At 56.8% G+C, this 24,901-nt stretch overlaps 1 protein-coding gene across 1 annotated transcript in view; it reads left to right on the forward strand.

The window, feature by feature from the left end:
* The first annotated feature begins 416 nt into the window (after window positions 1-416).
* LOC140699910 (uncharacterized) overlaps window positions 417-24,901 on the forward strand; it is a 55,241-nt gene continuing 30,756 nt past the window's right edge. The window contains exons 1-16 of the mRNA XM_072972396.1: window positions 417-577; window positions 2,267-2,357; window positions 4,201-4,311; window positions 4,947-5,140; window positions 5,777-5,836; window positions 6,787-6,980; window positions 7,181-7,316; window positions 12,098-12,562; window positions 14,131-14,221; window positions 16,079-16,189; window positions 16,825-17,018; window positions 17,655-17,714; window positions 18,665-18,858; window positions 19,059-19,194; window positions 20,818-20,855; window positions 24,227-24,440. Of these exons, the coding sequence (XP_072828497.1) occupies window positions 417-577; window positions 2,267-2,357; window positions 4,201-4,311; window positions 4,947-5,140; window positions 5,777-5,836; window positions 6,787-6,980; window positions 7,181-7,316; window positions 12,098-12,562; window positions 14,131-14,221; window positions 16,079-16,189; window positions 16,825-17,018; window positions 17,655-17,714; window positions 18,665-18,858; window positions 19,059-19,194; window positions 20,818-20,855; window positions 24,227-24,440 (2,450 nt within the window). The remainder of the gene's footprint in view (window positions 578-2,266; window positions 2,358-4,200; window positions 4,312-4,946; window positions 5,141-5,776; window positions 5,837-6,786; window positions 6,981-7,180; window positions 7,317-12,097; window positions 12,563-14,130; window positions 14,222-16,078; window positions 16,190-16,824; window positions 17,019-17,654; window positions 17,715-18,664; window positions 18,859-19,058; window positions 19,195-20,817; window positions 20,856-24,226; window positions 24,441-24,901) is intronic.

Consider the following 24,901-nt stretch of genomic DNA (forward strand, 5'->3'; position numbering starts at 1 on the left):
AGCCAGGACAGGTCACAATGACCACACCCTGGTGATAGGCAAGCTTGGAGATATGCTTGGAGGACCTAGTCCCAGAGACATTGCAGGTGATGACTAGCTGGTAGTGCGCGGGCGCGGGTCCCTTCTCAGAGCTGGAGGGACGCCAGCCCCAGCCCCAGCCCCAGGCCCGCCTTCACCCTGCGGCCTCCAGGCAGGCACCGAGCCCCCAGCCGCCACCTCAGGCCAAGCATCCGGGAGTCCCGCGCCTCTCAACAGTCTCGGCAGGCAGCTCAGCTCTGCCCACAGGATCCCGCCCGCAGGCCCCACCCGCCATGATCTGCGCAGCGGAGACCGACCCCCGCCCCGGCTCTCCCCGCGCGGCAGAGGCCGCCTCCGGACCAGACTGTCGGACCGCAGCCGAGATCGCCCCTCGCCCCATGCCCCTGCTCGCCCGGCGCGGCAGACCCCGCCTCGGGAGGAGACTGTCCAGCCGCAGCCGAGATCGCGCCCTGCCCCAACCCCGGCTTTCCCGGCGCGGCCGAGAACGACCCCCGCCACGGCTCTCCCCGCCAGGCCGAGGCCGCCCCACACTCCAGCTGTAAGGCCGCAGCGGAGATCGCCCCCCGCCCCGGCTCTCCCCGCGCGGCAGAGGCCACGTCCGGACCAGACTGTCGGACCGCAGCCGAGATCGCCCCCCGCCCCATGCCCCGGTTCGCCCAGTGCGGCCGAGAAAGACCCCAGCCCCAGCTCTCCCCGCGCAGCAGACGCCGCCCCACGCCCCAGCTCACTCTGCCCAGCCTAGACAGCCCCAACCGGGCTCTCTGCTCCTGGCCCAGCCCTTCCCCTGCCCCTGCTCCGCAGTCTTCTCCCCTCCTGTTCTGGCCCTCCCCGCACAGCCCATACCGCCCCTCCACGCCCCTCCCCACACCACCCCGCACCCCCCTCTGCCCCAATTCCGAGCAAGGCCCAGGCCACGCCTTCCACATCTTGGAAGCAGCCTTCCCTAGGCTGTTGCTTTAAAGATGGTTTGGAAGAAAGAAAAAAAGGAAAAACAGAAAAGAACATAAATACAAAACAGACACACTCACAGAAATAGAAAACAAACTTGTGGTTGCCAAGGGACAGGGGCGTGGGACTGGACAGACTGGGAGTTGGAAATGTGCAGATACTGACAGGCAGATGCAGAATAGATGAACAACATTATACTGCATAGCACAGGGAAATACATACGAGATCTTGTGGTAGCTCACAGCCAAAGACATTGTTCCAAAGAATATATGTATGTTCACGCATCACTGAAAAATGGTGCTCTCCACGGGAAATTGACAAAATGATAAAGGAAGATTAATTAATTGCCCAAATACCTGTCTATATAAATCAACCTTTTTAACTAAAATACCAAAAAGTGGAGGGGGATAACAAAAGCTGCGGATTCTTTCCATAGCATCCCGGTGTGTTTGACGACATGGAGTGACCCGATTCGTTCCTTCAGCGGGCGTCATTCGTTGAACGCCTCCTATGTGCCTGATACTGTGCCTGGTGCCCAAGAAATACTCCTTGTCCTGAAAAAGCGTACAGTCGCACATGGAAATAAGCAGCTACAGCAGCGTCTGAGCAGTTCTGTCCTACTCAGCCGGGCCCCGCTAGTTCAGACATGATCACAATTTGGGGAAGGCCTGCGATAAGGACTGTATTCGTGCTAGTCTAGAAAGCATGTCGTCTAAGTGAACTGAAAGAGAAAGCACCTAAAAGTACAAATGGCTTCAAGGGCCCTAAGAGCACCCATTGACATGCTACAGCACTGAAGGCAGAATCCACTTTAAGGAGCAGAGAACAGAGAAAGCATTCACCTTACAAGGGCAAACCTCTGACTGCCCTGTTGCCATCCCACTTGAGGGAGTGGGACCTATAGGAAGGAAAAGTGACCTGCAAGTCAAAAGGTAAGTGGTAATATGATAAGGCTGAGAAAGGGCCAAATGAGCAGCCGTGGCAATGACACAGTGACTTCAGTGAATCGGTCTCGTGTGAGCTGCCTGAACATGGAACCCCCAATATCTCAGTGGCTTGATACAATCCCGGGCGTTTCTTCACTTGCGTAACGTCCAAAAGGGGTTTCTCTTCCTTGGTGGGTAGCTAGCTCTTCTCCTAGCCAGAGTTCAGGGATCCAGGTTCTTTTTATCCGCTGAATCTATCATTTCGACGTATGGCTTCTCAGGTCTCAAGGACGTGAAGGAGAACGTGTGGGAGGTTTTTATGGGCTGTGCTGAAGTTCGCATGCCACCATCAGACCTCAACAGCTGAGCGTGCCCGACTGCGAGGGAGGCCGGGAAATGGAGTCCAGCCGCATCTGTGCCCACGAACAGGAGGACGTGACCTTGGTAAGCAGCTAGGCCAGACCGCCACACGGAGCTAGAGGTAGAGTCCCGCTCCCTGTGGGTGGGCACCCTCTCGCCCTGACCTTGCTATCTCTGATGCCGAGTTGAGAATCTTGGGCCCCCCGGTCATGAGGCCCCTACTGTCATTTCCTCCACGCCATGCTGCCCGTGGCCTTGCTCTCTCTCACGTCCCCATTGTAGTCCATCAGAACAAAGATTACTTCCTGATCACATCCTTCCTTGTCATTCAGTTTACTCGCTGGCCTTCCTCCTACCTGGTCGGAAGCTCCCTGAAGGCATGGAAGCAGCCAATGAGATGGTCACGTCACTCTACCGATGTCAGCCACCATCTGCCCATCTGTCCCTGGGTCACTGCATATCCAGCTGGAGAAGTTCAGCCTGCCACACTGTGTAATCAGAGAAGTGGACAGTTTTCCTGCTCCCAGGACTGAGCTACTGAGTGTGCCCAGTGGACACAGGCTGTCTAGAATCCCAGTTCCAGCCCTGCTACCTGCGTGGCCTTGGCTCATGAGCTCTAACCTTCCAGCAAGGGCCTCAGACTTTCTCACTCGGTTTGCTTTAGAAAACCGAAACCCTCAGACCTCAGGATGCTATTGCCCATTTCTCCTGTGTGGGGACAGTTTCCTGCTGGCGACACAGAGTGTGAGCACTGGTTTACAAACACACACACACACACACACACATATACAAAGACACACACATAGACACCCGTGTACAATGACATTGAATAAGAATTATCGTGTCCCATCATAAGAGGAACAGACATGGAGGACGAAGTCAGAGGAAGATAACTTGGGTCGTAGGCAACACCTACAGGTGACATGACTCTCCAATTTTTTAGGCCTTATTCCACTTGCACCTGAGGACATCCCTAGAAGTACTTTCTAGAATCATTCCCACTGGGCAGCTGGGGAGACACACCGGCCTGGACACACACCAGGACTTCCCCAGGATGGAGAACAGGTAAGGATGAGGAGTGGATTCTGGAAGCCAGGGCGTCTCCTCAAAGCTGCCTGCAGAACCTCCCCCGGCAGCTATAGAGACGGCGGGGCTGCTCTAACTGTGCAAGGTGCGGGTTTGCGTGGAGAAGGGCGTGAGCAGGCAAGCAGCCCAGAGGGCTCATGTGGAGGTGTCTTCTGAGGAGGGGGTTCCAGGAAGTGGACCCCAGGAAGTGACATCACCTCCTTAACAGACCCCAACCGAAATGGAACCTGGTTACCAGGCACCCACATTCGGACAACAGCTCCAGAGCCAGCGCACTTGGCTGGAGACAGTTGAAGACGCAGGATGTTCTCCTCTTGTTTCCCGGTCTCCCGGGGCTTCTCCGCCAGGAAACCCTGGACTGCGAGGTTCTTCGGTGGCTGTAGGCGTCTGTGGAACCCTCCACCCAGGCGCCTGTGGCCTATTTTGAGGAGGACCCCTAAGGTAACGCTGGGTGGCCTGGAGAAGGCCAGTCTGGGACCGGCCTCCATTGGGGGCCCTCCCTGGGCAGGCCCGCTTCCCCTCATCTCCATGTCGCTGAAGGGGGACTTGAGAGGAGGTGTCCCCTCTGGGCAGGAATGGCTTGTTGAACACTTGGTGACCTGGGGGTCCTGTCATGGCCGCACCCAAGGACAGGGCTGATAAGGGGGAAAGAGGACTCCTGAGGGGCATCATCTCTGTGCCAATGGGAATAAAAGGCTCCCACTTTGTCAGCTTTTCTGCCCCTGAAGGAGGTCTGTGCAGACAGTGGTGGATGTGTGTCAGGACTGGAGATGTCTAGTGGGTCGGAGAACCAGCCAGGGCTCTGAGGCCCCTGCCTGGCCTCTGGGCACTGTATTTACAGGACTCCACACACGGGACGGGACAGGGCCTGGTCCACGGAGATCCCCGCTCCACCTCCCTGCAGGAGGCGCAGGTGCCCCACGAGAGCAGCAGAACCCAGGACGCGCTCAGGGTGAGTGTGAGCTAGGAGACTCCACACCCAGGAAGCCCCGGGCCCCGCTGCTGCCCCGCTTCTCCCCTGGGCTGCCTCTTAAGAGAGCTGCTGGCAAAGGGATCTGATCCCCCGTCTACCCCATCTGCCGTCACAACCCAGGCCCTGCCTTGGCCAGACGCAAAGTCAGTGCCCACATATGAGTCCGACTCTCAGAAAGAGACTCAGACAGAACTTCAGTCTATGTGAAGTCAAGGGTACTTCTGCATTTTTCTACACGTTGTCCTGTTTCTTCTCCACCCCCACGTGTCCACATTAACCTGAAGATCCTGAGCCCTCCCACCCCAGGCTCAGCCGCTGTGTTCTCATCCCTAGAATGGGATGCCGTGACAGCAGTCACGGGGATAATGTGGTACGTGCAGGGAGGGGCCGGCACTGCGGTGCCAACACAGGGATCTGAGACACTGATGCATTTCATCACTGCCCTTCGCCCCCGGTACTGGTGATGCCGAGAACCTTGGATCTGCTCAGGGCTCCCCCGTTCCACCTCAGGCACAAGTGCTTGAGGCTTGAGGATTCGGTCTAATCTCCAGCCCCAAGGGCCTGGGGGTCCCCGGTGCTGCCTCTGATTCATGTCTCTCCTCTTTCCACCCCAGGGGGGAGCTGGACCATCAGGGAGCGGGGATGAGGCCTACAGGGCTTGGAGCCTCCAGCGACACAGGCTGGAGAAGCTGGTGGCAAAGCTGGTGCCTGCCGTTCTGGGCGGGCACCCCTCCTATTTGAATACATTTCTGGGCAATTATCGAACTTTTGCCACCGCCCAGCAGGTGCTGGACCATCTGTTCCGAAGGTGAGCACTGTGTCTTCATGGGACATTGGGGACCTGGCCACCTACCATCAGAGCCATGAGGCATTGTTCCTCTACCTCTCTGAGCCTCAGGGTCCCCCCTGCACGCTGGGGTCAAGAGAGGATCGGGCCCTAGGAGGGTAGGAACAGAGGGAGACCTTCATGGAAGGTGCTCTCTGGGGACCTGGCTCATGGAAAGGGCAGCTGGCGGGGCTGTGGTTGTGCGAATTTGTCATTGTCCTCCTGCCCAAGAGCTAGCGTCTGCCTCCTGTGTCACTGGGACTTTGGCCTCGGGTGGAACTGTTTTCCCATTTCAAAGGGGACCGGTGACGCCATTAGCTGTCCCTGTCCTGGGAGAGTGAGAACAGGGATCCCCGGGAGGGACAAGTGGGGTCCCAGGCCCACTCAGATGTGCGCCTTGGGGCCAGGTGGGCTCACTCACTCATTCCTCAAATGTATAGGAAGGGCCCCCAGGGACAGAGGCTTTTCTAGGAACAACCATCATTTAATGCATCGAGCACACATCAGCCCTGCCCTCCAGGGCTTCCATTCTCTCGGGTGTCACACTGTCACACTAGACAGCACATCCAGCTAGTGTGCTCGGGACAGTCCATGTGACGCCTTCCTGCTCTCCTCTAGATACGGATGCGTCCTCCCTGTTATGGAAGAGGACGGGGGACCCCTGCACCAGCTGAAACAGTGAGTCTCTTGGATTGAAGCGGGAAGGACTCCTTCCCCAAATAGTGTGTGAAGCTCTGGGCTCTCTGGTTGGGCAGAGGTGGGCGGAATCCTGGATCCCGCATATCCTGCGAGTCTGGCTTGAGAGCAGAAGTCCTAGGACTTCCCCTGGCAAAGAAGAGACGAGACCCAGAGAGCTGTGGATGGGACTGTGGCGCTGTGAGGGGCATCTGGGAGGTCAGAGGACAGAGTCAAAAGTGAAGAAAACCCACAAGCATCCCCTATCCATCCCATCCCTGCCCACACGCCCTTTGGGAGACACAGAACACGAGGGGTGGAGAGCATCCTGCCCACCATCTAGTGGAGCCTCAATGGTGGGGACTCAGCTGGTGCTCAGGGGACCCAGGGGGCCTCAGGGGACAGCTGAGCCCATCCTGATGATGCTGAGTGGCAGGGGCAGAAGGAGACCCAGGCAGGGTCCCTGGAGGATTCTGCAGCCAGCAGGTGCAGGAGCTAAAGTCTGAGGAGTGAGGAGGCCCGTGGGCAGCCTGGATGGCCGACACAGCCTGTCTGTTCCCTCCGGGCTCAGGCACTCATAGAGCAGCTCCCGTGTCCCTTAGAGGGCAGTGGCCAGAGCACACAGCCTGCCTGTCCTCACAGACGTGCCATCCAGTGGGGAGGGGCAGGCAGAGGGACATAGCAGGGTGACAGGTGTCCCTGAAGCGGTGGACAGGTGGTCACGCCACTGAGCCAGGGCTGTCCCTTCAGAAGGCTTGTAGCAGCCCCTCCTCTGTGTCCAAGCCCGCCTCTGCCCACACTGCCAGCTGAGATGGCACATGGAGCAGAGCCGGCCTCTGGATGGGCAGGAGCCAAAGGCAAAAAGGCCCAGGTCCCTGCAGGGCTGCCCTGGGAGCCCAACGTGGTAGGAAAGGCCAAGCCTCTGACTCTGGTGTCCCCCTGACTACCCCCAGGGCCATGGCCTCCATCCTGGGCACCTGGATGTTCCAGTACCCAGGCGATTTCCACCAGCCTCCAGAATTCCCATGCCTGAAGATGGTTGTCGCTTATGTAGAGCTCAGCATGCCTGGCTCAGACCTGGAGCAGCAGGCCCACCTCCTCCTGGCACAGCTGGAGCAACTGGAACTCCCAGAGGCAGACAGTGATGGTGAGGAGGATGCAGGGTGGGGGATCTGGTGGGTGGGGAGGGGACGGCACTGGACCCCACAGAGCAGAGCCTGGGAAGACTCCCTGGGGGTGGAATCCTGGAGTGAGATTTGATTGAGTAGCAGTGAGGGCTCCCCTGGCTTTGGGAGACACGTGGGAAAGCAGTCCTATTGATGAGAGTTTCCCTTCTTGGAGCTACAGCACCAGCCCCAGAACCCGCTGGGGAAACCCCTCTGGGTGGAGAGCCAGCTCCAGCTCTCCTGCCTGCGACAGCGCCAGAGCCAGAGCCAGAGCCAGAGCCAGAGCCAGAGCCAGAGCCAGAGCAGAGGGACGCACTGTAAGTATCAGTCCGGCTCTGCTGCCTCCCGTCGCCTTCAGGGCCGGGACGCCCACTGTTCCTGAGGTGTCTGTGATTTACAATTCCGGATTATTCTTAGAGGTGATAACATATTCCTTGCGGCCTGTCGTGTCTGTGTTTTATGGTTAATAGAAACATCAACGTGCCCTACATGTCTCTGTTTGGATAGACTGACTTCTCTGCACCAGACACACAGGGCGGGGATGTGGACAAGTGGCCCCAGCACGTTCCCACCCTCTCCCTGCAGGTCCTGTGAGGCAGCGGCCTCCTCCCTCTTGTCTGCTGTGGACCCAGGGCCCAGCTCAGGGCCTCCATCAGCACTCCCTGAGACCCCACCCTTGGTAAGTGGCCGCTCATGGCATGATCAAGACAAGGACTTAGAAGGCAACCCCAAATTTTGACCTTAGAGGATTTGTTTTCTTCCAGCAGTGAGACTGATTTTGTGTTTGTGTGAATGTTGCCTGTTTGTCCGACATCCATGGAGCCAGCGGCTCACATGCCATTCCCCGTACGGCCACCAGAGGGAGGGATGTCACTGCTTCTGAGAAACACTGTTCCATTCCAAAGTGCTCCTTCCCAATTTAGCCCTCCTCAGAACATGTTTTAGAAAGTGAGGATTTCTTTAAGCTATAGAGGTTTGTTTTCTTTCTTCAATCTCGTTTCAGCCCTAATCTCAATACACTTTAATTCACAAACAGAAATTGAGCCACTGAGTGGAAGTCGTCACTTGGGATACACAGACGTGTGTTCTTCTGTGTCCAGCCCCCATCTGTGTCCACCTCTGTCCCTTCCTCTCTCCCTCCAACCGTCTGCGTTTGTAAATATCTATTTAAATAAAAGACTTTGACAATCAGTGCAATGTACAAGAGATATTGTAATTCATGTTGCCTTGTGTGCGTGTGATGTAGACTTGGGTAGAAAGCGGTCTGCTCACAGGACAGTGGGGTTGTCCCTGAATCCCTAGGAGACAGTTGAAGCGGGGCAGTAGGACTCAGTGGGAGTCACTCACCAGGGAAGTTCTCCTGCTCAGCACAGCCAAGGTGGGTCCTCATCGACTTCTATCCCCAGAGCACTGAATCTGCTTTCCCCTGGGGAGCTTTGCTACAATCCCGTGTATCCTAAAGTGTCAGAAGGAAGAACAGTGATGATAAGAACTGTGGGAGAGGGACAGGTTTTGATTTTAATTACCTACTCCTCTACCTACAATGGCTTTCCCTAGATTGTATTATAAGGAACGCTCAGCCACCTGGGAGCAGAGTCTACACCTTGGACTTGAGCATATTACAGGTCTCTTGCCCAGCACTTGGCCAAGAAGATGGACGTGTATTGCTGAATGTATAGAGTTGGGAGGGAAGATAGGACAGGCTAGGGGAATGTGTTTGAAATGGGGACTCTCCTGGAGCTTTCCTGACAGGAGGTCATCATACCTAGGCACCTTCCTCCCCTGCCAGGCCCTTTACTCCTGAAGACCTTCCCACAGAGCCCCTCAGCCAGGACCCACATGATCCCAGGGCTCTCCCACGTCACATCTCAGCATCTGCTCTCACTTCTGTTCTCATTTTGGTCCCATTGACTCTCCTACTGTGTGGCTCTGCTCCCTAGGTCTCAGGGGACACTTCGGACTCCCTCAGGGATCCAAAGTCAGAATATTAGATCCTACGGACCTGAAGGTTCACGATGGGACTGAATTTATGAATCAGTCACCACATGGAGAAATACCGCTCTGCATGACTGTCATAATGGGGGGGGGGGGTTCTCTTGAACAATCCATGTTAAATCGATGGCATAAAAGAAGCATGTTTTTCTTGCAATGAGCATCCCTACTAAATTGAGCCATTTCTCTGATGAGGCTCTAAAAGACCTGACCCATAGCATGAGGAACAGAGCGAAGTGATATGGTGCTGTAACGCGGTATAGAATGCTGTGATACTTCTAAAAATTGTTATCATCCAGTTGGGCTAGAGTTACTGAACAAAAAAAAACATTGTGTGAATATGACCCTTTAAATTTCTCATGTTTCCATGAAATTCAGAAGATGCTGGTGAATTCATCCATTCCTTTCTCAGCATTCATTGAGATGATCCTGTTTTTTCTCCTCACACTGTCATGCATTTTGCTAGGGTGAAGCCATCCTGCATTCCAGGAATCATTCCCACTTGCTCATGGTGTGCAATTCTTCTTACACAGATGGATAGGAATGACTAGTGTATAGACTTTTTCTGCCCTTTCTACCTCAGCTCAGGCTTCCTGAGCCCTGGCAGGGTGGCCGGTGATGGCCAGGACACAACACTGAACCACAGAGGTTTTTGCCTTCTCATTAGTCATGATAATTGTTCTTACTAACCCCTGATGCTTCATTTACACAGTCATGACTGTCAGACAGACCTGCACTCACCCATTTCCCACCCTCGTGTCTCACTCTCCACTCGTTCCTTCTGGGATTCATTCACTTCTTCCTTCAACCCACCCGTCCTCACTCTCAGTGACAGCCTGACAGCGGCAAACTCTCTGAGTCTCTTGGATCTGAACACAATGTTATTTTGCTTTTACTCCTGAGTCATGGCTTAGAAGGAAAAATATATGGACATGCCTGTGATGTGTCCCTTCGCATCCGAGATGTCCTTCTGAAGTCTTGAAATCAGTGGCAGCCTGGCCTCGCACAAAGTAGGCTCACTTGGACCACTGGGCCCTGGCTGGGCTGAGAAGCATCCGTGCAGATGGGGCACTGCCCTTGGAGGGGCATCAGCAGGGCCCTCGCGGGTCAGGTGGCAGGGGAGGGGAAAAGTGGGCGTGAGCCTCTCCTGTGGTTTCCATGGGGAGCAACAGGGAGGCAGGACTAGCAGGTGGGAGGACTCAAGCATCTCTGGGTGGAGGGGCTGCCCCTACTTGTCTGTCCCCACCCTGGGTGTGCTCACTGGCATCTTCTACTGTCTCTAGGAACTGACTAGCCCTGGGAGGGGCAGCCCCTCCAGGCTCAGTGGGACCCAGATGTCAAAGTGTCAGAAAACAGACAATAAAAATCGGCTAGCATACATGTCCAAACCACAGGCCTCCGTTTTCGCATCCGTGGAGGGCGGGATTGGTCTCAGTGGCCCCCCAAGGCCCAGCCCTGCACTCTCAGAGTCCAGCCAGCTCCCAGGACCTCCCCAAATCCTGGTCCTTAGCGTCTGGGGTCAACTAGGCAGCCACGCCACTACCCAGCCCTGCAGCTCAGGCATTTCAAGGCCAGTCGGTCGCCTGGGGCCTCTGAGGAAGAGCAGGCCATGGTGGGGCTGCTGGCTCAGCCTCCAGGTTGGACTTCACAAATGGAACGGGGGGCTCTGGGCTGGAATAATGCAGGCTTGTTCGCCACGGGAAGGACGGGGGTAACCGAGTCAGAGCACAGACTGCCAGTGCCTGGAGAACCATGCTGAGGCCCAGGGCCGACGGGGTCGGCAACTGGGAGCGCGCATCCTGCCGGGACCCTGTAAGATGGTGGCTGCTGTTTAATGCTGAAGCTCACACTGCCCAGAAGGCTTCTGCAAATAAACATGCCCTCATAAACACAGGAACATCCTGAGAAGACAGCCAAACAAGGCTGGGAGGCAAATGCAGGGCACGCGGCCCACCGCCCATCAGACAGCACCCCTCGCACCCACTCCCTTTGTCACCACGGCTGCCTGGCCTGTCAGTGGAGACAGCGAGTGGCCTGGTTTCCTGACCGCTTGGCCAGTGGCCAAAAGTCAGGGCTGAGGTTGGCACTTGTTCACCAGTGCTGTCCAGGGGACAGCAGGTGCCACAGAAGGATCTGTGGGGCCTCCTTGTGTCTGGCCAGAAGGACAAGATCTGCAGAGGGGTGTGGGGGTGCTGGTCCTGCACCCAGGAAGTTCACTGGCTAACTGGCCGTCCTTTCCTGGAATCCCTGAGAGCCAGCAAGAGGGCGCCTTGACATTTGGGACAGGACTGAGCCACCCCATGTCTCTTCTGAGTCTTGTCTTTCTGCCTGTCCTCCTGACAAGGTGGCGCTCTGAGCATTTTCATCTGGAGACAGGAAGACAGAGGCTCACAGGGGCAAAGTGACCTGCCCAAGGCCACACAGCCGCAGCCAGGAGGGGCTCAGACTCCATGTCCAGCCCCTTCCCACTGGGACATGGCCTGCAGCTGCAGAAGGCCCCAGCTGCAGCCCACAGAGGGTTCTCGGGAGTCATTTTGACTCCAGAGCCAGGGAGAGCAGGAGACTCCCAGGCCCCACGTCTGCAACTGATAGCTATTGATAACAACAACAACAACAACAACAACAACAACAACAGTCACGTCCAGAGCGGCCCAGGGCCAGAGTATCCTTGAAGGCAGAAGGTGGGTCAGCTGGCTTCCTTCCTGCCAGGTAGGGTGGGATCCTGGTCCTCAGCCCCTGCCACAGCACTGGTGGGTTTGGGGGACCCCGCAGCCTCTAAAACAAGCTCCTGGACCCCCTTGCCAGCCACTTGGCATACCTTCTCCCTTCTGGCTGCCAGCATTTCTTTAATATTCCTCTTCCCATCCAGGTCCGAGAACCACCCTAGGTTGTCGGGGATGGTGTGGTGTGTCTGGCAGCCAGGACAGGTCACAATGACCACACCCTGGTGATAGGCAAGCTTGGAGATATGCTTGGAGGACCTAGTCCCAGAGACATTGCAGGTGATGACTAGCTGGTAGTGCGCGGGCGCGGGTCCCTTCTCAGAGCTGGAGGGACGCCAGCCCCAGCCCCAGCCCCAGGCCCGCCTTCACCCTGCGGCCTCCAGGCAGGCACCGAGCCCCCAGCCGCCACCTCAGGCCAAGCATCCGGGAGTCCCGCGCCTCTCAACAGTCTCGGCAGGCAGCTCAGCTCTGCCCACAGGATCCCGCCCGCAGGCCCCACCCGCCATGATCTGCGCAGCGGAGACCGACCCCCGCCCCGGCTCTCCCCGCGCGGCAGAGGCCACCTCCGGACCAGACTGTCGGACCGCAGCCGAGATCGCCCCTCGCCCCATGCCCCTGCTCGCCCGGCGCGGCAGACCCCGCCTCGGGAGGAGACTGTCCAGCCGCAGCCGAGATCGCGCCCTGCCCCAACCCCGGCTTTCCCGGCGCGGCCGAGAACGACCCCCGCCACGGCTCTCCCCGCCACGGCTCTCCCCGCCCCATCTCTCCCCGCCAGGCCGAGGCCGCCCCACACTCCAGCTGTCTGCCGCAGCCGAGATCGCCCCCCGCCCCATGCCCCGGTTCGCCCGGTGCGGCCGAGAAAGACCCCAGCCCCAGCTCTCCCCGCGCAGCAGACGCCGCCCCACGCCCCAGCTCACTCTGCCCAGCCTAGACAGCCCCAACCGGGCTCTCTGCTCCTGGCCCAGCCCTTCCCCTGCCCCTGCTCCGCAGTCTTCTCCCCTCCTGTTCTGGCCCTCCCCGCACAGCCCATACCGCCCCTCCACGCCCCTCCCCACACCACCCCGCACCCCCCTCTGCCCCAATTCCGAGCAAGGCCCAGGCCACGCCTTCCACATCTTGGAAGCAGCCTTCCCTAGGCTGTTGCTTTAAAGATGGTTTGGAAGAAAGAAAAAAAGGAAAAACAGAAAAGAACATAAATACAAAACAGACACACTCATAGAAATAGAAAACAAACTTGTGGTTGCCAAGGGACAGGGGCGTGGGACTGGACAGACTGGGAGTTGGAAATGTGCAGATACTGACAGGCAGATGCAGAATAGATGAACAACATTATACTGCATAGCACAGGGAAATACATACGAGATCTTGTGGTAGCTCACAGCCAAAGACATTGTTCCAAAGAATATATGTATGTTCACGCATCACTGAAAAATTGTGCTCTCCACGGGAAATTGACAAAATGATAAAGGAAGATTAATTAATTGCCCAAATACCTGTCTATATAAATCAACCTTTGTAACTAAAATACCAAAAAGTGGAGGGGGATAACAAAAGCTGCCGATTCTTTCCATAGCATCCCGGTGTGTTTGACGACATGGAGTGACCCGATTCGTTCCTTCAGCGGGCATCATTCGTTGAACGCCTCCTATGTGCCTGATACTGTGCCTGGTGCCCAAGAAATACTCCTTGTCCTGAAAAAGCGTACAGTCGCACATGGAAATAAGCAGCTACAGCAGCGTCTGAGCAGTTCTGTCCTACTCAGCCGGGCCCCGCTAGTTCAGACATGATCACAATTTGGGGAAGGCCTGCGATAAGGACTGTATTCGTGCTAGTCCAGAAAGCATGTCGTCTAAGCGAACTGAAAGAGAAAGCACCTAAGAGTACAAATGGCTTCAAGGGCCCTAAGAGCAGCCATTGACATGCTACAGCACTGAAGGCAGAATCCACTTTAAGGAGCAGAGAACAGAGAAAGCACTCACCTTACAAGGGCAGACCTCTGACTGCCCTGTTGCCATCCCACTTGAGGGAGTGGGACCTATAGGAAGGAAAAGTGACCTGCAAGTCAAAAGGTAAGTGGTAATATGATAAGGCTGAGAAAGGGCCAAATGAGCAGCCGTGGCAATGACACAGTGACTTCAGTGAATCGGTCTCGTGTGAGCTGCCTGAACATGGAACCCCCAATATCTCAGTGGCTTGATACAATCCCGGGCGTTTCTTCACTTGCGTAACGTCCAAAAGGGGTTTCTCTTCCTTGGTGGGTAGCTAGCTCTTCTCCTAGCCAGAGTTCAGGGATCCAGGTTCTTTTTATCCGCTGAATCTATCATTTCGACGTATGGCTTCTCAGGTCTCAAGGACGTGAAGGAGAACGTGTGGGAGGTTTTTATGGGCTGTGCTGAAGTTCGCATGCCACCATCAGACCTCAACAGCTGAGCGTGCCCGACTGCGAGGGAGGCCGGGAAATGGAGTCCAGCCGCATCTGTGCCCACGAACAGGAGGACGTGACCTTGGTAAGCAGCTAGGCCAGACCGCCACACGGAGCTAGAGGTAGAGGCCAGCTCCCTGTGGGTGGGCACCCTCTCTCGCCCTCACCTTGCTATCTCTGGTGCCGAGTTGAGAATCTTGGGCCCCCCGGTCATGAGGCCCCTACTGTCATTTCCTCCATGCCATGCTGCCCGTGGCCTTGCTCTCTCTCACATCCCCATTGTAGTCCGTCAGAACAATGATTACTTCCTGATTCCATCCTTCCTTGTCATTCCGTTTACTCGCTGGCCTTCCTCCTACCTGGTCGGAAGCTCCCTGAAGGCATGGAAGCAGCCAATGAGATGGTCACGTCACTCTACCGATGTCAGCCACCATCTGCCCATCTGTCCCTGGGTCACTGCATATCCAGCTGGAGAAGTTCAGCCTGCCACACTGAGTAATCAGAGAAGTGGACAGTTTTCCTGCTCCCAGGACTGAGCTACTGAGTGTGCCCAGTGGACACAGGCTGCCTCTAATCCCAGTTCCAGCCCTGCTACCTGCGTGGCCTTGACTCATGAGCTCTAACCTTCCAGCAAGGGCCTCAGACTTTCTCACTCGGTTTGCTTTAGAAAACCGAAACCCTCAGACCTCAGGATGCTATTGCCCATTTCTCCTGTGTGGGGACAGTTTCCTGCTGGCGACACAGAGTGTGAGCACTGGTTTACAAACACACACACACACACACACACACACACACACACATATACAAAGACACACACATAGACACCCGTGTACAATGACATTGAATAAGAATTATCGTGTCCCATCATAAGAGGAACAGACATGGAGGAGGAAGTCAGAGGAAGATAACTTGGGTCGCAGGCAACACCTACAGGTGACATGACTCTCCAATTTTTTAGGCCTTATTCCACTTGCACCTGAGGACATCCCTAGAAGTACTTTCTAGAATCATTCCCACTGGGCAGCTGGGGAGACACACCGGCCTGGACACACACCAGGACTTCCCCAGGATGGAAAACAGGTAAGGATGAGGAGTGGATTCTGGAAGCCAGGGCGTCTCCTCAAAGCTGCCTGCAGAACCTCCCCCGGCAGCTATAGAGACGGCGGGGCTGCTCTAAGTGTGCAAGGTGCGGGTTTGCATGGAGAAGGGCGTGAGCAGGCAAGCAGCCCAGAGGGCGCATGTGGAGGTGTCTTCTGAGGAGGGGGTTCCAGGAAGTGGACCCCAGGAAGTGACATCACATCCTTAACAGACCCCAACCGAAATGGAACCTGGTTACCAGGCACCCACATTCAGACAACAGCTCCAGAGCCAGCGCACTTGGCTGGAGACAGTTGAAGACGCAGGATGTTCTCCTCTTGTTTCCCGGTCTCCCGGGGCTTCTCCGCCAGGAAACCCTGGACTGCGAGGTTCTTCGTTGGCTGTAGGCGTCTGTGGAACCCTCCACCCAGGCGCCTGTGGCCTATTTTGAGGAGGTCACCTAAGGTAACGCTGGGTGGCCTGGAGAAGGCCAGTCTGGGACCGGCCTCCATGGGGGGCCCCCCCTGGGCAGGCCCGCTTCCCCTCATCTCCATGTCGCTGAAGGGGGACTTGAGAGGAGGTGTCCCCTCTGGGCAGGAATGGCTTGTTGAACACTTGGTGACCTGGGGGTCCTGTCATGGCCGCACCCAAGGACAGGGCTGATAAGGGGGAAAGAGGACTCCTGAGGGGCATCATCTCTGTGTCAATGGGAATAAAAGGCTGCCACTTTGTCAGCTTTTCTGCCCCTGAAGGAGGTCTGTGCAGACAGTGGTGGATGTGTGTCAGGACTGGAGATGTCTAGTGGGTCGGAGAACCAGACAGGGCTCTGAGGCTCCTGCCTGGCCTCTGGGCACTGTATTTACAGGACTCCACACACGGGACGGGACAGGGCCTGGTCCACGGAGATCCCCGCTCCACCTCCCTGCAGGAGGCGCAGGTGCCCCACGAGAGCAGCAGAACCCAGGACGCGCTCAGGGTGAGTGTGAGCTAGGAGACTCCACACCCAGGAAGCCCCGGGCCCCGCTGCTGCCCCGCTTCTCCCCTGGGCTGCCTCTTAAGAGAGCTGCTGGCAAAGGGATCTGATCCCCCGTCTACCCCATCTGCCGTCACAACCCAGGCCCTGCCTTGGCCAGACGCAAAGTCAGTGCCCACATATGAGTCCGACTCTCAGAAAGAGACTCAGACAGAACTTCAGTCTATGTGAAGTCAAGGGTACTTCTGCATTTTTCTACACGTTGTCCTGTTTCTTCTCCACCCCCACGTGTCCACATTAACCTGAAGATCCTGAGCCCTCCCACCCCAGGCTCAGCCGCTGTGTTCTCATCCCTAGAATGGGATGCCGTGACAGCAGTCACGGGGATAATGTGGTACGTGCAGGGAGGGGCCGGCACTGCGGTGCCAACACAGGGATCTGAGACACTGATGCATTTCATCACTGCCCTTCGCCCCCGGTACTGGTGATGCCGAGAACCTTGGATCTGCTCAGGGCTCCCCCGTTCCACCTCAGGCACAAGTGCTTGAGGCTTGAGGATTCGGTCTAATCTCCAGCCCCAAGGGCCTGGGGGTCCCCGGTGCTGCCTCTGATTCATGTCTCTCCTCTTTCCACCCCAGGGGGGAGCTGGACCATCAGGGAGCGGGGATGAGGCCTACAGGGCTTGGAGCCTCCAGCGACACAGGCTGGAGAAGCTGGTGGCAAAGCTGGTGCCTGCCGTTCTGGGCGGGCACCCCTCCTATTTGAATACATTTCTGGGCAATTATCGAACTTTTGCCACCGCCCAGCAGGTGCTGGACCATCTGTTCCGAAGGTGAGCACTGTGTCTTCATGGGACATTGGGGACCTGGCCACCTACCATCAGAGCCATGAGGCATTGTTCCTCTACCTCTCTGAGCCTCAGGGTCCCCCCTGCACGCTGGGGTCAAGAGAGGATCGGGCCCTAGGAGGGTAGGAACAGAGGGAGACCTTCATGGAAGGTGCTCTCCGGGGACCTGGCTCATGGAAAGGGCAGCTGGCGGGGCTGTGGTTGTGCGAATTTGTCATTGTCCTCCTGCCCAAGAGCTAGCGTCTGCCTCCTGTGTCACTGGGACTTTGGCCTCGGGTGGAACTGTTTTCCCATTTCAAAGGGGACCGGTGACGCCATTAGCTGTCCCTGTCCTGGGAGAGTGAGAACAGGGATCCCCGGGAGGGACAAGTGGGGTCCCAGGCCCACTCAGATGTGCGCCTTGGGGCCAGGTGGGCTCACTCACTCATTCCTCAAATGTATAGGAAGGGCCCCCAGGGACAGAGGCTTTTCTAGGAACAACCATCATTTAATGCATCAAGCACACATCAGCCCTGCCCTCCAGGGCTTCCATTCTCTCGGGTGTCACACTGTCACACTAGACAGCACATCCAGCTAGTGTGCTCGGGACAGTCCATGTGACGCCTTCCTGCTCTCCTCTAGATACGGATGCGTCCTCCCTGTTATGGAAGAGGACGGGGGACCCCTGCACCAGCTGAAACAGTGAGTCTCTTGGATTGAAGCGGGAAGGACTCCTTCCCCAAATAGTGTGTGAAGCTCTGGGCTCTCTGGTTGGGCAGAGGTGGGCGGAATCCTGGATCCTGCATATCCTGCGAGTCTGGCTTGAGAGCAGAAGTCCTAGGACTTCCCCTGGCAAAGAAGAGACGAGACCCAGAGAGCTGTGGATGGGACTGTGGCGCTGTGAGGGGCATCTGGGAGGTCAGAGGACAGAGTCAAAAGTGAAGAAAACCCACAAGCATCCCCTATCCATCCCATCCCTGCCCACACGCCCTTTGGGAGACACAGAACACGAGGGGTGGAGAGCATCCTGCCCACCATCTAGTGGAGCCTCAATGGTGGGGACTCAGCTGGTGCTCAGGGGACCCAGGGGGCCTCAGGGGACAGCTGAGCCCATCCTGATGATGCTGAGTGGCAGGGGCAGAAGGAGACCCAGGCAGGGTCCCTGGAGGATTCTGCAGCCAGCAGGTGCAGGAGCTAAAGTCTGAGGAGTGAGGAGGCCCGTGGGCAGCCTGGATGGCCGACACAGCCTGTCTGTTCCCTCCGGGCTCAGGCACTCATAGAGCAGCTCCCGTGTCCCTTAGAGGGCAGTGGCCAGAGCACACAGCCTGCCTGTCCTCACAGACGTGCCATCCAGTGGGGAGGGGCAGGCAGAGGGACATAGCAGGGTGACAGGTGTCCCTGAAGCGGTGGACAGGTGGTCACGCCACTGAGCCAGGGCTGTCCCTTCAGAAGGCTTGTAGCAGCCCCTCCTCTGTGTCCAAGCCCGCCTCTGCCCACACTGCCAGCTGAGATGGCACATGGAGCAGAGCCGGCCTCTGGATGGGCAGGAGCCAAAGGCAAAAAGGCCCAGGTCCCTCCAGGGCTGCCCTGGGAGCCCAACGTGGTAGGAAAGGCCAAGCCTCTGACTCTGGTGTCCCCCTGACTACCCCCAGGGCCATGGCCTCCATCCTGGGCACCTGGATGTTCCAGTACCCAGGCGATTTCCACCAGCCTCCAGAATTCCCATGCCTGAAGATGGTTGTCGCTTATGTAGAGCTCAGCATGCCTGGCTCAGACCTGGAGCAGCAGGCCCACCTCCTCCTGGCACAGCTGGAGCAACTGGAACTCCCAGAGGCAGACAGTGATGGTGAGGAGGATGCAGGGTGGGGGATCTGGTGGGTGGGGAGGGGACGGCACTGGACCCCACAGAGCAGAGCCTGGGAAGACTCCCTGGGGGTGGAATCCTGGAGTGAGATTTGATTGAGTAGCAGTGAGGGCTCCCCTGGCTTTGGGAGACACGTGGGAAAGCAGTCCTATTGATGAGAGTTTCCCTTCTTGGAGCTACAGCACCAGCCCCAGAACCCGCTGGGGAAACCCCTCTGGGTGGAGAGCCAGCTCCAGCTCTCCTGCCTGCGACAGCGCCAGAGCCAGAGCCAGAGCCAGAGCCAGAGCCAGAGCCAGAGCCAGAGCAGAGGGACGCACTGTAAGTATCAGTCCGGCTCTGCTGCCTCCCGTCGCCTTCAGGGCCGGGACGCCCACTGTTCCTGAGGTGTCTGTGATTTACAATTCCGGATTATTCTTAGAGGTGATAACATATTCCTTGCGGCCTGTCGTGTCTGTGTTTTATGGTTAATAGAAACATCAACGTGCCCTACATGTCTCTGTTTGGATAGACTGACTTCTCTGCACCAGACACACAGGGCGGGGATGTGGACAAGTGGCCCCAGCACGTTCCCACCCTCTCCCTGCAGGTCCTGTGAGGCAGCGGCCTCCTCCCTCTTGTCTGCTGTGGACCCAGGGCCCAGCTCAGGGCCTCCATCAGCACTCCCTGAGACCCCACCCTTGGTAAGTGGCCGCTCATGGCATGATCAAGACAAGGACTTAGAAGGCAACCCCAAATTTTGACCTTAGAGGATTTGTTTTCTTCCAGCAGTGAGACTGATTTTGTGTTTGTGTGAATGTTGCCTGTTTGTCCGACATCCATGGAGCCAGCGGCTCACATGCCATTCCCCGTACGGCCACCAGAGGGAGGGATGTCACTGCTTCTGAGAAACACTGTTCCATTCCAAAGTGCTCCTTCCCAATTTAGCCCTCCTCAGAACATGTTTTAGAAAGTGAGGATTTCTTTAAGCTATAGAGGTTTGTTTTCTTTCTTCAATCTCGTTTCAGCCCTAATCTCAATACACTTTAATTCACAAACAGAAATTGAGCCACTGAGTGGAAGTCGTCACTTGGGATACACAGACGTGTGTTCTTCTGTGTCCAGCCCCCATCTGTGTCCACCTCTGTCCCTTCCTCTCTCCCTCCAACCGTCTGCGTTTGTAAATATCTATTTAAATAAAAGACTTTGACAATCAGTGCAATGTACAAGAGATATTGTAATTCATGTTGCCTTGTGTGCGTGTGATGTAGACTTGGGTAGAAAGCGGTCTGCTCACAGGACAGTGGGGTTGTCCCTGAATCCCTAGGAGACAGTTGAAGCGGGGCAGTAGGACTCAGTGGGAGTCACTCACCAGGGAAGTTCTCCTGCTCAGCACAGCCAAGGTGGGTCCTCATCGACTTCTATCCCCAGAGCACTGAATCTGCTTTCCCCTGGGGAGCTTTGCTACAATCCCGTGTATCCTAAAGTGTCAGAAGGAAGAACAGTGATGATAAGAACTGTGGGAGAGGGACAGGTTTTGATTTTAATTACCTACTCCTCTACCTACAATGGCTTTCCCTAGATTGTATTATAAGGAACGCTCAGCCACCTGGGAGCAGAGTCTACACCTTGGACTTGAGCATATTACAGGTCTCTTGCCCAGCACTTGGCCAAGAAGATGGACGTGTATTGCTGAATGTATAGAGTTGGGAGGGAAGATAGGACAGGCTAGGGGAATGTGTTTGAAATGGGGACTCTCCTGGAGCTTTCCTGACAGGAGGTCATCATACCTAGGCACCTTCCTCCCCTGCCAGGCCCTTTACTCCTGAAGACCTTCCCACAGAGCCCCTCAGCCAGGACCCACATGATCCCAGGGCTCTCCCACGTCACATCTCAGCATCTGCTCTCACTTCTGTTCTCATTTTGGTCCCCTTGACTCTCCTACTGTGTGGCTCTGCTCCCTAGGTCTCAGGGGACACTTCGGACTCCCTCAGGGATCCAAAGTCAGAATATTAGATCCTACGGACCTGAAGGTTCACGATGGGACTGAATTTATGAATCAGTCACCACATGGAGAAATACCGCTCTGCATGACTGTCATAATGGGGGGGGGGGTTCTCTTGAACAATCCATGTTAAATCGATGGCATAAAAGAAGCATGTTTTTCTTGCAATGAGCATCCCTACTAAATTGAGCCATTTCTCTGATGAGGCTCTAAAAGACCTGACCCATAGCATGAGGAACAGAGCGAAGTGATATGGTGCTGTAACGCGGTATAGAATGCTGTGATACTTCTAAAAATTGTTATCATCCAGTTGGGCTAGAGTTACTGAACAAAAAAAAACATTGTGTGAATATGACCCTTTAAATTTCTCATGTTTCCATGAAATTCAGAAGATGCTGGTGAATTCATCCATTCCTTTCTCAGCATTCATTGAGATGATCCTGTTTTTTCTCCTCACACTGTCATGCATTTTGCTAGGGTGAAGCCATCCTGCATTCCAGGAATCATTCCCACTTGCTCATGGTGTGCAATTCTTCTTACACAGATGGATAGGAATGACTAGTGTATAGACTTTTTCTGCCCTTTCTACCTCAGCTCAGGCTTCCTGAGCCCTGGCAGGGTGGCCGGTGATGGCCAGGACACAACACTGAACCACAGAGGTTTTTGCCTTCTCATTAGTCATGATAATTGTTCTTACTAACCCCTGATGCTTCATTTACACAGTCATGACTGTCAGACAGACCTGCACTCACCCATTTCCCACCCTCGTGTCTCACTCTCCACTCGTTCCTTCTGGGATTCATTCACTTCTTCCTTCAACCCACCCGTCCTCACTCTCAGTGACAGCCTGACAGCGGCAAACTCTCTGAGTCTCTTGGATCTGAACACAATGTTATTTTGCTTTTACTCCTGAGTCATGGCTTAGAAGGAAAAATATATGGACATGCCTGTGATGTGTCCCTTCGCATCCGAGATGTCCTTCTGAAGTCTTGAAATCAGTGGCAGCCTGGCCTCGCACAAAGTAGGCTCACTTGGACCACTGGGCCCTGGCTGGGCTGAGAAGCATCCGTGCAGATGGGGCACTGCCCTTGGAGGGGCATCAGCAGGGCCCTCGCGGGTCAGGTGGCAGGGGAGGGGAAAAGTGGGCGTGAGCCTCTCCTGTGGTTTCCATGGGGAGCAACAGGGAGGCAGGACTAGCAGGTGGGAGGACTCAAGCATCTCTGGGTGGAGGGGCTGCCCCTACTTGTCTGTCCCCACCCTGGGTGTGCTCACTGGCATCTTCTACTGTCTCTAGGAACTGACTAGCCCTGGGAGGGGCAGCCCCTCCAGGCTCAGTGGGACCCAGATGTCAAAGTGTCAGAAAACAGACAATAAAAATCGGCTAGCATACATGTCCAAACCACAGGCCTCCGTTTTCGCATCCGTGGAGGGCGGGATTGGTCTCAGTGGCCCCCCAAGGCCCAGCCCTGCACTCTCAGAGTCCAGCCAGCTCCCAGGACCTCCCCAAATCCTGGTCCTTAGCGTCTGGGGTCAACTAGGCAGCCACGCCACTACCCAGCCCTGCAGCTCAGGCATTTCAAGGCCAGTCGGTCGCCTGGGGCCTCTGAGGAAGAGCAGGCCATGGTGGGGCTGCTGGCTCAGCCTCCAGGTTGGACTTCACAAATGGAACGGGGGGCTCTGGGCTGGAATAATGCAGGCTTGTTCGCCACGGGAAGGACGGGGGTAACCGAGTCAGAGCACAGACTGCCAGTGCCTGGAGAACCATGCTGAGGCCCAGGGCCGACGGGGTCGGCAACTGGGAGCGCGCATCCTGCCGGGACCCTGTAAGATGGTGGCTGCTGTTTAATGCTGAAGCTCACACTGCCCAGAAGGCTTCTGCAAATAAACATGCCCTCATAAACACAGGAACATCCTGAGAAGACAGCCAAACAAGGCTGGGAGGCAAATGCAGGGCACGCGGCCCACCGCCCATCAGACAGCACCCCTCGCACCCACTCCCTTTGTCACCACGGCTGCCTGGCCTGTCAGTGGAGACAGCGAGTGGCCTGGTTTCCTGACCGCTTGGCCAGTGGCCAAAAGTCAGGGCTGAGGTTGGCACTTGTTCACCAGTGCTGTCCAGGGGACAGCAGGTGCCACAGAAGGATCTGTGGGGCCTCCTTGTGTCTGGCCAGAAGGACAAGATCTGCAGAGGGGTGTGGGGGTGCTGGTCCTGCACCCAGGAAGTTCACTGGCTAACTGGCCGTCCTTTCCTGGAATCCCTGAGAGCCAGCAAGAGGGCGCCTTGACATTTGGGACAGGACTGAGCCACCCCATGTCTCTTCTGAGTCTTGTCTTTCTGCCTGTCCTCCTGACAAGGTGGCGCTCTGAGCATTTTCATCTGGAGACAGGAAGACAGAGGCTCACAGGGGCAAAGTGACCTGCCCAAGGCCACACAGCCGCAGCCAGGAGGGGCTCAGACTCCATGTCCAGCCCCTTCCCACTGGGACATGGCCTGCAGCTGCAGAAGGCCCCAGCTGCAGCCCACAGAGGGTTCTCGGGAGTCATTTTGACTCCAGAGCCAGGGAGAGCAGGAGACTCCCAGGCCCCACGTCTGCAACTGATAGCTATTGATAACAACAACAACAACAACAACAACAACAACAACAGTCACGTCCAGAGCGGCCCAGGGCCAGAGTATCCTTGAAGGCAGAAGGTGGGTCAGCTGGCTTCCTTCCTGCCAGGTAGGGTGGGATCCTGGTCCTCAGCCCCTGCCACAGCACTGGTGGGTTTGGGGGACCCCGCAGCCTCTAAAACAAGCTCCTGGACCCCCTTGCCAGCCACTTGGCATACCTTCTCCCTTCTGGCTGCCAGCATTTCTTTAATATTCCTCTTCCCATCCAGGTCCGAGAACCACCCTAGGTTGTCGGGGATGGTGTGGTGTGTCTGGCAGCCAGGACAGGTCACAATGACCACACCCTGGTGATAGGCAAGCTTGGAGATATGCTTGGAGGACCTAGTCCCAGAGACATTGCAGGTGATGACTAGCTGGTAGTGCGCGGGCGCGGGTCCCTTCTCAGAGCTGGAGGGACGCCAGCCCCAGCCCCAGCCCCAGGCCCGCCTTCACCCTGCGGCCTCCAGGCAGGCACCGAGCCCCCAGCCGCCACCTCAGGCCAAGCATCCGGGAGTCCCGCGCCTCTCAACAGTCTCGGCAGGCAGCTCAGCTCTGCCCACAGGATCCCGCCCGCAGGCCCCACCCGCCATGATCTGCGCAGCGGAGACCGACCCCCGCCCCGGCTCTCCCCGCGCGGCAGAGGCCACCTCCGGACCAGACTGTCGGACCGCAGCCGAGATCGCCCCTCGCCCCATGCCCCTGCTCGCCCGGCGCGGCAGACCCCGCCTCGGGAGGAGACTGTCCAGCCGCAGCCGAGATCGCGCCCTGCCCCAACCCCGGCTTTCCCGGCGCGGCCGAGAACGACCCCCGCCACGGCTCTCCCCGCCACGGCTCTCCCCGCCCCATCTCTCCCCGCCAGGCCGAGGCCGCCCCACACTCCAGCTGTAAGGCCGCAGCCGAGATCGCCCCCCGCCCCATGCCCCGGTTCGCCCGGTGCGGCCGAGAAAGACCCCAGCCCCAGCTCTCCCCGCGCAGCAGACGCCGCCCCACGCCCCAGCTCACTCTGCCCAGCCTAGACAGCCTCAACCGGGCTCTCTGCTCCTGGCCCAGCCCTTCCCCTGCCCCTGCTCCGCAGTCTTCTCCCCTCCTGTTCTGGCCCTCCCCGCACAGCCCATACCGCCCCTCCACGCCCCTCCCCACACCACCCCGCACCCCCCTCTGCCCCAATTCCGAGCAAGGCCCAGGCCACGCCTTCCACATCTTGGAAGCAGCCTTCCCTAGGCTGTTGCTTTAAAGATGGTTTGGAAGAAAGAAAAAAAGGAAAAACAGAAAAGAACATAAATACAAAACAGACACACTCATAGAAATAGAAAACAAACTTGTGGTTGCCAAGGGACAGGGGCGTGGGACTGGACAGACTGGGAGTTGGAAATGTGCAGATACTGACAGGCAGA

The sequence above is a fragment of the Vicugna pacos genome, chromosome 11 (assembly GCF_048564905.1).
Source record: "Vicugna pacos chromosome 11, VicPac4, whole genome shotgun sequence".
In the NCBI taxonomy this organism is placed as follows: domain Eukaryota; kingdom Metazoa; phylum Chordata; class Mammalia; order Artiodactyla; family Camelidae; genus Vicugna; species Vicugna pacos.